The 13510-nt window shown below is 28.5% G+C and overlaps 1 protein-coding gene across 2 annotated transcripts in view; it reads right to left on the bottom strand.

Moving 5' to 3' along the window:
* The window catches only part of scube3 (signal peptide, CUB domain, EGF-like 3), a 151692-nt gene that overhangs the window by 84124 nt on the left and 54058 nt on the right, over positions 1 to 13510 (bottom strand). For both annotated transcript variants that reach the window (XM_051096811.1, XM_051096812.1), the window contains one exon: positions 6648 to 6773. In XM_051096811.1, coding sequence (XP_050952768.1) covers positions 6648 to 6773 — 126 coding nt within the window. The remainder of the gene's footprint in view (positions 1 to 6647; positions 6774 to 13510) is intronic.

Consider the following 13510-nt stretch of genomic DNA (forward strand, 5'->3'; position numbering starts at 1 on the left):
AATAATGGGTGTTTAATACGCATAGTGTATGATTCTGAAATAAAAACAAAAATAAATAAAAAAAATAAATAAATAAATATGCAAATACTGGGTGTTTAATATGCATGGTGTAGGATTCTGAACCAATCAGACGTCAGTGTGGTCGTGGCTACCGAATGCATCAGAATTAGAAAGACCCGAAATGTTGTCCATGCAGGTACACAAAGATACTGCATTGTCTTGTCTTAACATGCTTTTTTCTTTATTAAAGCAGTAAAAAACAGGGTTCTGGAGTTTCCATTAAATGCATGTCATGAAGTTTGATCACTTATCTGTTAATCTTATCTGCTGTTTTTAAGTTGACAAGTATGTCTGCGATATCAATAGTTGACATGAAAGAGAAAACAGATTAATTTTACAGCAATTTAGCAATGCTGAGACAGAAATACATGCTTGGATTACATTATAAACTCTGTATTGACACATTTCAGAAAACAAAGACATCAAAAGCATCTACATTTACTAGAAACATATCTCGCCCCTAAGCATTTGGAAGGAGTTTGACGTATGTCGACAACCATAACGGCTGTCAGAGCTTGCATTAATATCAATGCCTCACTTCAAACCCCAAACACCTTGCTCCCGCAGCATAAACAAACCCGTGATTTCCTGCCGCCGGTGAGTTTGGTGAAGCCGTGCCGGTCGGCGGACGGCGTTAGCGACATGTGTTATGTGCAGATCGCGGCCTGCGTCCAAAGCAAATATTTGGAAAAGGAACAGGATTCTGGTGAAACCCAGAGCAGAGCTCATGCTATTTGCACTTAAAACATTTCTTTAAAAATCTCCTGAGAGGATTTCTGTGCTCAAGAATTACCTCTCTCTCTCTTTCTTTCTCTTATTCCTTGTTCCGCTCCTCTACTTCTTGTCTTTTTCTAACTATTTCCTTCCTCTTTGCCCTGGTTGAATGTTCAAGATGATCAATCAAACAAAATCAGGAGATGAGGTTACTTCACAGTATTTCAACAGTATGTTTTGTATTTTTATGGCCTTTTTATGGCTTTCTAAAACAGTTTTTATCCATTCTACATTAGTAATTTGGAGAATTTTATTTTAGCAGATATTTATCTGTGCAAAATATATATATATATATATATATATATATATATATATATATATATATATATATATATATATACATATATATATATATATATATATATATATATACGGCCCTGACAGCCGTTATGGTTGCCGACATACGTCAAACTCCTTCCAAATGCTTAGGGGTGAGATATGTTTCTAGTAAATGTAGATGCTTTTGATGTCTTTGTTTTCTGAAATGTGTCAATACAGAGTTTATAATGTAATCCAAGTATGTATTTCAGTCTCAGCATTGCTAAATCTTTCATGTCAACTATTGATATCGCAGACATACTTGTCAACTTAAAAACAGCAGATAAGATTAACATTATAGATTATTTATATTTTTATATATATATATATATATATATATATGTATGTATGTATATAAAATATAAATGTACAAATAATATGTAAATATATTACGTATTTTATTATTAAAAAATGTATATTTTTATTATTTAATTTTATCATTTATATTGAAGTGTACAATTTTTAAACTAAAAATAAAATATAATCTTAAATGTATAAAAACGGTATTTTCATATTATTTGTATGTATTTTTTAATTACTTTTATATATAGATAGATTATATATAGATATAGATTTATATATAAAAAATAATGATATAATAAAAATATCAATAATATGTAAATATGTAAACATCATATATATTTATTATTTTATTATTTATTATTATAATTTGTATTGAAGTGTTCCATTTTTAAAGCGAAAATAAAATGCTGTTTTTGTTACTTGTTATTTGTATGTATTATTTTGAAATATTTGTTTTATATATTAAAAAGAAAAAATAAATAATAATAATAATAATAATAATAATAATACATAATTATTTTTCATTGTTAAAAATATATATATATTTTATTATTATTATATTTTACATTGAAGTATTACATTTTTTCAAGTGAAAATACAATGGTCATTTTTTTATATTATTTTCTCATTATTTGTATGTATTGTTTTTTAATATTGGTATTTTGTGTGTGTGTGTGTGTGTGTGTGTGTGTGTGTACACACACACACACACACACACACACACACACACACACATATATATATATATATATATATATATATAACTAATATGTAAATATCTAAGTATACTACATATTTCATTGTTATGTCATTATCATTATATTTTACATTGAAGTGTTCAATTTTAAAGAGAAATAAAATAGAAATAAGTTTATAAATAAAAGAAAATAAAAATATTGAATAAATAAAAGGATAAGTTTTTTCAGTATTATTTTCTTATTATATGTATTATTTTTTATTATTTCTTATTATTTCCACTGCTAAATGTGCATCTGTGCCACATTTTTAGTGTAGTGTAAATAATTTAATCCATAAAAAACAACTGCAATTAAATATGCAAATATTTTTCAGTTGTCATTTAATGATAAATACTGAATTTTTGTCCCATTGTTTACTTAATAAATACACTTAAATAAACAAATAAACTTTTACAAATATTAATAATACCAAATTAATACAAAATTAATAAGGAATATTTATAAAAATAAATAAAAAATAATATTTATATAAAAATCAATCAATAAAAAATACAGTATATATAATATATATTTCATTGTTAAAAATCTATTTTTAATTATTATATTTCATATTGAAGTGTTCAATTTTTAAATTGACAATAAAATGGCAGTTTTTTCAGATTATTTTTATTATTTGTATGTATTTTTTTTTCAGTATTTGTATAAATAAATAAATACAAATTTTTTTGGCTGTCAGCTAAAACATAGAATAGGCTACAATATATGAGAAGAAGAACAATTGCAATTCAGTTTGCCAATATCATGCTGTTGTTATCCATAATGGTTAAATTTTGGATGCTGAACATAAAAAAAAAAAAAAAAAAAGCTGAGTGGGAGATTTTCAAACTTTAATCATAAAATTGCTTTTTAAAAAATTCCAGAAAATGTAGCTAACGCTGAAAAAAGATCTACAAAAGGCTTGAATGGAGGGCTGTTCGAGTTGAATTAATTGATGAAAATTGTGGAGAAGAGGAAAAACACGAGGATGAGGAACATCAATACAAGCGCCGCAATCAGCAGCCGTTTCTCACAGTTTCACAAAGACACATCTGTGAGCGAAACAATCTGTAAATCAATGTTTAACGCTCCGTACAGACACAACCTGCGCATTGATTGCGTGAAATAAACAGACGAAAATCAACATTGTCTTCTTTCATCAGCATTCCCGATAACACCACTCCGTTACCGAAAGAAAACAAGACAAATACTCAAGTGCATACAGTACCAAACAATCGCTTTATTAAATCATAAACAGAAATATGAGCAGCGCACAAGTTCAACTGGCATTTCCAACTCTGAAGGCAAGCAAAAAGAAGTCTTTTCTGCACAGATTACAAACTTTTTGACTTTTCTTCCCACTAAAAACACCATAGAAACAAAGCGACCGGTTATTTTTAGTCTTCAAACCAAGAACACATTAACCTTGGAGCAAAAGTTACTCAGTATCCTAAAGAAACCTCGGGAGGAGAGAGACTGCGAGTCGATAGATTAGAGATCCTCCAGAAGTGGGTTGTTTATTTTAGCCACAGTTCATCTGTGTGAAGCGTTCATTTGTGAAGAACAGAACGCCGAGTTACAAAAGAGTTAGTGAAGGGTGTATGAGAGATAACACACACGCTCGGATATCAAAAGCGGCTGCTGGTGGGCAGATATAGATGATCAGAGCCGCGTACAGCGCTACAGCTCATCCATACAGCTGCGCAAATCATCCACGGCAAAACATGAGACTCACGCTAAATGGATTGGAACAAAGCGTTCGTGTGTGTGACGAGATGAAGCAAGAGCGGTTCAGAGCAATCTGACTGTGCAGTATATAAATATATTTTCAATATTAATTTTCTGGAAAAAGCATGATATTATATACAATATATATAAAGGACTGTCAACAGTATATGACTGAATATAATATAAAATAAAATAAAATAAAATGTATTCTCCAAAATAAAATGATATCAAATTAAACTTTTAAAAAATCTATTTAATATTTCTATACATATTATTAGTATTTTTATATTATAATATTATTATATTAATTGAAATATTTGTAGCCAATATATATTTTCAGTTCAAAAAAGAACACTATCATATATGCAACATTGAGTGATATATAGATAGAGAGAGAGATTGTTGTAAAAATGTATAAATAATATGATATATATATATATATATATATATTTTTTAATGAAATATATTTATTTATAATTTATTTTTTTATATATATATATATATATATATATATATAATATTTTTTAATGAAATATATTTATTAATTTATTTTTTTAATTATTAAATGTAATTAATTATTCAATATATTATTTACTATTAAATTTATATTGCAGTGTTACATTTTAAGTAAAAATAAGACATCATAAAATGTGTGTGTATATATATATATATATATATATATATATATATATATATATATATATATATATATATATATATATATATATATATATATATATATATATACACATATATATAGCAAATAAATATGCAAATATTATGCCATTTTCAATTGATGCTGAATTTTGAATTTGTGTACCATTGTTTACCCAGCATTAATACATTTTAATAATACTACATTAATACAAATTGATATTGAATATTAATACAAATAAAAATAAAATAAATAAATATTTAACAAAATAATAAATACAAACAATACACACACATATATATATATATATATATATATATATATGTGTGTGTGTATGTGTGTGTATTGTTTGTATTTATTATTTTGTTAAATATTTATTTATTTTATTTTTATTTTTATTAATATTCAATATTAATTTTACATATATATATATATATATATATATATATATATATCATTTATATATATATATATATATAATTATATATAAAATAATTTGCAAAGAAGCATGAAAAATATTTAAAGAAGCATGTTAATATTTAAACAGCATATATATATATATATATTATAATTAACATTATATATTAATATTATAATTAATTCTAATTTATATTATAATTAACAGAAATATTTATGTATAAACAAATATTTATAATACATTTTTTTTCAATTTACTGAATTGTAATTTTATAGACTTAATTCTCTACCAAAATGTGACTTTAATATATTTAATATTTGATCAAAATTTATTTTTGATAAATGCTGTCTACAATTATCACTATTAATAATATTACATAATGTGTTAATAAAATATTTCACAATGATTACTTTATAATTTTTGTTATGATTTCATATAATATTAATCTATTTATATTTTAACTAAATGTATAAAACATTTGTGAATAATACATTTTGAGCCTTAATGCTCTAAAATATCCCAACTTTTACTTGAATGCATTTAATATTTGTCCCAAATATGGTTCAATATTCAAATTTATTTTTATAAAATGATCAAAAACATAAAATCTAAAAAAAATGTGGTGATAGTGTTTATTGATACCTTTTTTTTTCCCCAAAAAACTTTTTTCCCAAAAATAAAAGAGAAATTCAGAACAACAGATAAAAATTATTAGACCATTTTAAATGCTCAAACATTAATTACATCATTCAATTTTTGCGTTTTGAGAATAAAAATGACCAAAAAACAAGATTAATTATTGTTTGTCACAAGATGTGTTGGTCTAATAAAATTTCCTCTATGGTTTTGAATTTTTTAAAAACTATTTAAACACAATATCCTGTGTGACATGATCGATTCAGTTTAAATTTGATTCAAATTTTAAAATCAAACTGGAGTCGGTTCTCAAACTCAGCATTTCGCCCAACTCTCATTTGGATAACAATCAGATTGCTTCAAACTCTGTCAGAGAAAACCTCAAAATGCAAAAATGTGTTTCTAAAAATGGCAGATGGGTCCTTTAAATGCCCACGAAAGGCTGAAATAGCAGTGCTCTTGCTAAAACCCACATAACCCACACAAACGCTCGGCGCAAACCCACCGATCACAGCAAAACAGCAATTTCACATCTTCATTGGGCTGATTGTTTGACGCGCCGGACATCTGTTTTGAGTTAAAGAGCCGAGGTCAGTATAAGACTGTAACCTGATGTAAATCTCCCACACAAACGCACCCGTACACACACATTCCCTTCAGATTGATTTAACTGACCTGGAACGGCTGGGCATACGAGCCACCGAATGTCAAAAACGTGAGCTCACGCGGTCTGAAAATACAATTAATACCACAGAACCGTGTGCTCAGCAGTCAGGGCCCAAATCTGACAGATTTATCGCCCTCTTCTATCGGTTAACCACGTAAACCGCTTTATTTTGACACGGAGGATAGAGTGACGGCCCTTTGGGCCTCAGTCGCGGTCGGTGCGGAGTTTGATTAGACACGCTTGAGTATCAACCACATAAGTTGGGTTTCAGCAATAATGATTGTTTGTCTTGAATCCTGCAAGGACTTGATTTTTTAACTGTTTTGTCCCATATGTACAGAAATGATGGCTTACCCAGGCAGTTGTGTCCGTCGTTGGCCAAGCGAAAGCCGTCGTAGCACGTGCATCTGTAGTTTCCGGGAATGTTGATGCACTCGTGAACGCATCCTCCATTGTATTCACTAGCACACTCATCGATATCTGCAAGAACGATCACATTAAACATTAAAAGGTTTATAGCATAGATAAACGCTGGGTTTTTTTGAAGCCCAAGTTTGAGGGCTCAGTGAGGATGCATTAAGTTGATCAAAAGTGTCAGAAAAGACATTTATAATGTTACAAATGATTTCTATTGTGAATAAATACTGTTCTTTTGAACTTTAAATTTAGCAAAGAACTAAAAATTTTACAATTTCCACAAAAATAAGAAGCAGGACAACTGTTTTCAACACTGATAATAATCAGAAATGCTTCTTGAAGAGCAAATCAGCATATTAGAATGATTTCTGAAGAATCATGTGACACTGAAGACTGGAGTAATGATGCTGAGAATTCAGATTTGATCACCAGAATAAATTACATTTTACAGTAAATTTAAATGGAAAATATTTACTTTAAATTACAAAAATATTTCATAATATTACAGACTTTTGATCAAATAAATTTAGGCAAGCAGATATTAAATCTTACCAGCTCTAAAGTTTTGAATGCTGGTGTATATACATTTAAATATGAAACACAATTATTATATTATTTCATTTCTTTTCAATTAATTCAAGACACACACATTTTATATATATATATATATATATATATATATATATATATATATACACACACTATTTTTACATTTTGACATTTATTCATACATTTTCATTTATTAATGTATTAAATGATACGAAATTTAATTTATTACATTTCATATAATATCATAAATTATCCAACATACAAATGTAACATTTTGTCTGTCTATCCTAAAAAAATTATATATATATAAAATTTTGTCTATTAATCATAAAAATAAACATATTTATATACACATTATCATATTATAATGTTCATTTTTTAATTATTTTTAAATTTCATATAATACAATAATATAATAAATGTCATAATATAAAATATTGACATTATTATGAAATATATTTTGACATTTATTAAGAATTATTTTTCATTTATTGAATTTATTCATTTATTAAATTTCATATAATATCATAAACTATTCAATGTACAATATCACATTTTGTATTTCAATCATAAAAAAATGAATATACTCATACTCACACTTTATTATATAGTATATAATATTTAATTAAATATTATAGCCTATATTATATAAATTATATATGTAATAAAATATTTCACTTTTACATAAGTGAAATCTAATCTAATCTAACCAAAAAGAAAAAAACAAATATATATTACCATTACTATTTGTAATATACACTACCGTTCAAAAGTTTGGGGTCAGTACATTTTTATTGTTTCTTTTTTTTTTTTTTTTTTTAAGAAATTAATACTTTTATTCACCAAGGATGTATTAAAGTTAATAATTAAAAGTTTATTAAAAGTTAATAATAAATAATTTACATTGTTATAAAATATTTATATTTTGAATAAACACTGTACTTTTTAAACTTGTTATTCATGAAAGAATCCTGAAAAAAAAAAAATAATAAAAATTCACAGGTTCCAAAAAATATTTGGCAGCACAGCACAACTGTTGATATTATCCAACATTGATCATTCTAATAATAAATCCGCATATTAGAATGATTTCTGAAGGATCATGTGACACTTAAGACTGGAGTAACAGCTGATAAAAATTCAGCTTTTCATCACAGGAATAAATTCTATTTTAAAGTATGTTAAAATAAAAAACATTATTTTATATTGTAAAAACATTTTGCAATATTACTGTTTTTTTTCTATATTTTTAATCAAATAAATGCAGCCTTGATGAGCCTAAGAGACTTCTTTAAAGACTATTACAAGTCTTAATGACCCCAAACTTTTGAACGGTAGTGTATATTACAAATATATATTACTATTATATATAAACTAGGGCTGGCAAACAATTAATCGTGATTAATTGCATACAAAATAAAAGTTTGAGTTTGCCTAATATAATATATATAATTGCGATTAATAGTTTGCCAGCCCAAATATAAACAAAGCAAGAAATGGTCTCAGTTCTAAACACAACCAAGAGCTCATTAACATATGACCGCCCACTTTTACATATCAAGACCTAATCAGTATTCAAAAACCTCCTACATCCTACATGAACATGAAAGTTAGCCAATCACAACGCAGGTCATTTACATACGTCTTAAAAATACAGCAGCAAAATACGTTTTTTTCCGAAGGCCTTAAAAAAATAAATTACGACATTTTTGCTGAAGAAACCTTGACTCTTTAAAATGCACTGGCTGAAACATCTTTAATTTGTTCCTAATTAATTTATTTAGCTCAATACGAGCTTCTGTGTGCCAGTAACTGTGGTGATTATAGTGAATTAGGCCTTATGTTTGGACGGCGAGAGCAGCTGAATAAACATCTCCGAGCCGGAGAGAGAAGTGGATGTCTGTGGAGGGGGACGCAGGCCATCCCCTCTCATTTGACGCCCAATTGAGCACTAATTACCCAGACTCCTCTGCTCCGCTTTGTAGTCGTCGGGCCTCAGTGAGTATGGAGAGAGGCGCTCGCTGTCTGGGGTACAGCGCTTTATTTGTCTTTATTCCTGAATGCTTTTTATCCCACCTCCAACACAGTACAAAGTCTTTGCACTTTTGCTTTTTATTTCAGTTCTGCACCAGCTTCACTCCACAGAATTACAAGCTGTTTTACCTCGGCTAATGCGTCTCCATATGAGGCCGAACGATCTACGGCAGAGGCAATTTTGAGAAATGGAGAGAAAAAAAAGCACTTTGCACTACTCATTATGGTCGTATTGTTTACGGGTCATTTGTTTCAGGCTGAGATGATTGCGGATGTGGAATAAACGTTCATTCTGCATTCAAGAGACATAATAAATTGCCTATTAAGACTCAGATGATGTACATATAGACTGAACGATGCAAAATGAACCTGAAAATATCTAAAATTGTCTGCATGGATTGACTATGCTAAAAAAGACCAATAATTTATGGTTAAGGTTGGTTTACGGTTGACACAATTTAGACAGCAGTATTCATCAGTGATATACTTCATTTTAAATAACAGTTTATTATCTTGCATTATTTTGTATTATTTGTTTTTTTTTTTGATTGCGACAAAATGCATTATTTGTACAATGAATATGTGTGTAAAATTCATTTCTCACACCACATGACAATTTAAACAAACTGCAAATAAGTTAAAAGCAAGTAATAATGACCTTACAATATTTTATTAAAATATATAGATATTTAAACAGACAATAAACAAACTGCAGATAACCTAAACTATAACCTAAACCATAACTAATAATGTAATATTATTACATAATAAAAAAATGTCAAGTATTTTATAAAAATATAATATAATATAATTTATTTGTTTATATTTTCCCTTTATATTATTATTTTTATATTTTATTAAGATACAAAATGGAATATTTGTACATTGTCCTGCAGTGCGATAAGTTAATTAACATTTATTTAACTCAAGAAAACTGCAAATAAATGAAAAGCAAATTAATTGTGACCTTAAAAATTTTTATTAAAACATTTCATAAATTATAAAATACTATATATTTTACGTTTAAGTATTTTATTATAATATTATATAATAATATAATTTTTTTGTGTTTATGTCTTTAATTTATTTATTTTATTAAGAGAAAATATATATCCGTACCTTGTGTGATAAATTAACATTTATTTAATTTAAGCAAACTGCAAATAAACTGAAAGCAAGTAATTATGACTTAAAAAACTGTATTAAAATATTTTATGAATTATAAAATACTGTGTAATAAAATATTAAACTATTTTCTGCATAATAAATATGCATCATATTTTTATTTAGTTTTTTATAATTCTAAGACAAATTTCTAAAACAAAATGGAATATTTGTATACTGAATATGTGAGAAAAATTCATTTGTCACAACCCAGAACAACGTAAACTAAATGCAAATAAGTTAAAAAAAAAAACAAGAAACGGTCAGCATAAATATTCCATTAAAATATTAATATTATAAAATAGTATATATAGGATATCTTGAATAATATTTGCATTTTTGATTGCGTGAAACTGACAATGAATATGTGTGTAAAATTAACTTATCACATCACAATTTAACAAACTGCAAGTAAGCTAAAAGCAATTAAAGCAATAAGCTACAAGCTTTTATTATATTTATATACATTATACACAACCAGTCAAAAGTTTGCACATATTTGCCTGCATTTAATTTCTCATGATCTCAAAAACCTTTTGATCTAAAGCTTTACACGTAAACGCATGAAAATAGTTTTGAAGGTCTATAAATTGTGCCTAAATATAAGTATAAAAAGAAAGAAAGACATAAAACCCTCGCTGGTTAAGCTAGTTATGAAGTGTGACCAGCCAAACAGGCGAGCGCTGCTTTCTCAAGGCTCAGGCCTGTTATTTACCCCAAGCCCACGTTATTTGTAGCAAATAGCTATCAAGAGTTTTGCAATAGCTTTCAGGGGATTAGGATCCAGTTCTGGTGCTTGTGTTTCAGTGTGCGCAGAAATTCAGCACGTGGAGAAGTATATTTGAACAGCGATGCTCATATCTCCCCAGCGCACATTTGTGTTTCCACACCATATCAAGAGCTTTACGCGACTGATCCCGGTTCAGTCAGGAGTGCCGTTTTAACGCAGCGCAAACATTCCAGAACTCATTCACTTTCCAGTGTTTTGCCTGGGCTTAGGATGTTTGTATCCAGAAAGGATCACATTGGCTAAGTGGGTCCAAAAGCAGCATACACCTCTCCAAATACAACTGAGCTGCAAAAACTTCCCCTGAAGGCAAACGGCCACGAGAAAACAAGACATGACCATATCTTTCTGCAGTACAGCATCAGTGTGCTGAGAACCACTGACAAAGTAAAAATGAAATGAAAGTGTTGATAGCGGCTTTATATTTAGATCTGCTCACGATTCTGATGAGTCTGATGATCATACACCAGTGGAAAGCTATTTATTCAGCTTTGAGATTATATATAAATCTTAATTTCAAAAAATTTACCCTTTATGACTGGTTTTGTGGTCCAGGGGTCACATATGATCATTTTAAGTTAAATGTTTAAATTATCTTACTAACTCTTCAAAATTCTTAATTTGAGAATGAATTTCTTAACTTAAAAAATTTTGATGGAACTAATTTCCTCATATTGTTTAAGTTTTGCCAACTTAATCAGGTTTACAGTGACTATGACAACCAATGAAGTGAAGTCTTGATTGTCTAATTCGTCAAAAGAATTAAACAAATTCATTAACAGTTTATCATGCTTCAGTTCCTTGCGGTGTACAATTTTTTAACAGTCTAGATGAGCATTTTGACTGATAAAAGCAAATCATTAAAATTAAATATTTGAATTAAAAGACATCAAAGATGCATTTAATGAAGTAATTATAAAAAGTTGTCTTTATGGACATAAAAATTCCCCTTGAAATCAATTCCAGAAACAGAAATAGAAACATACATTTCTGGCCCTGCATTAATGTGATTGGGATTGGGAAGTAATTACCAGGCCAAGTCTAAGTTATCAGTGACGTGTAAGATATTTCATGCTCTATTTCACGACCAAAGGCAAAAGAATTGAATCTGTCATCTTTTTAATCTTGCATTTGAACACCTATTTCCCTTCCCTCAGGTAAGTCTGAAAATGCAGCCAAGGAACTGCAGACTGCAGAAATAAGACATGGAGAAGAAGACCTTGAAGTGTCTGAACACACACACACACACACACACAGACACACACATATACAGTATCGACCAGAGTGATCTTATTATAGACTACATGGCAAAAACAACCGTTTCTTAATCAGTAATTCTGTCTTGTTTCCAAGAAAAAATATCTGACCATGCTAAACAAGATAAATGTATTTGAGAAGCATAAGATATTAAGATTTCAATCTCGTTTATTTTTCTTTCCCCACCGGCATTTGTTTTCTCATGGTATAAACCTCAAGTTTGGCTAGATATCTCTGCTTGGAAAACAAAAGAGAAATAGTTTGTCAGTTTAATCCAGAATTAGTACTGTCAATCGATTTATAAAAATCTAATTAATTACATGATATGCCATTTAATTCACTTCATTGCATACATGAGTATTTAAAATAATTCATTATTGCAGCAGACAAAACCTACAGCTGAGTTTAACAATCTGTTTGAAGTAGACTTTTTAGAGGCCAAGCACCAAAAGTGTGATAGCATCTATTGTATCCGTTGGCATTCTTATTCTTCTTTTTCTGCTCTGGAAGTCTATGGCAGCCCATAGAACCGCTTGCGGGAAAGTTGTGTAATTTGGCACACAGATAGAGGACAGTCTCAACATTAACCACAGCAAGTTTGAAATCTCTAACTCAAACTCTCTAGCGCCACCACTTGTCCAAATTTCAATCATTTTATGCTAATAACTTTTGAACCGTAAGGTCTAGAAGGATTTTTTTTTCCTATGAATCCTTGCCTCATGCTGATTTGAATGAACACCAAAATTTAAAAGCTCGTAAGTTTTCCGTTCCTTTTTCGTTAATCGTATATACCAATTTTGCCATAGTCGGCCAAACTTCCTGTCCGCCATTTTGATTTATGTTGAAAACATACTTTTTATAACTTGTCCTAGATCTGATTTTCTTCAAAATTGAGTCTTATCATCTTTATACTGTGCTGACAGAAGGTTATGGATTTCATGTCGATAGATGAAACCGTATTCGTACAGCATCGCAACAAACGTGAGCCATTATGTCAAAATGACTCTGA

Source organism: Labeo rohita, chromosome 23 (assembly GCF_022985175.1).
Source record: "Labeo rohita strain BAU-BD-2019 chromosome 23, IGBB_LRoh.1.0, whole genome shotgun sequence".
Taxonomy (NCBI): domain Eukaryota; kingdom Metazoa; phylum Chordata; class Actinopteri; order Cypriniformes; family Cyprinidae; genus Labeo; species Labeo rohita.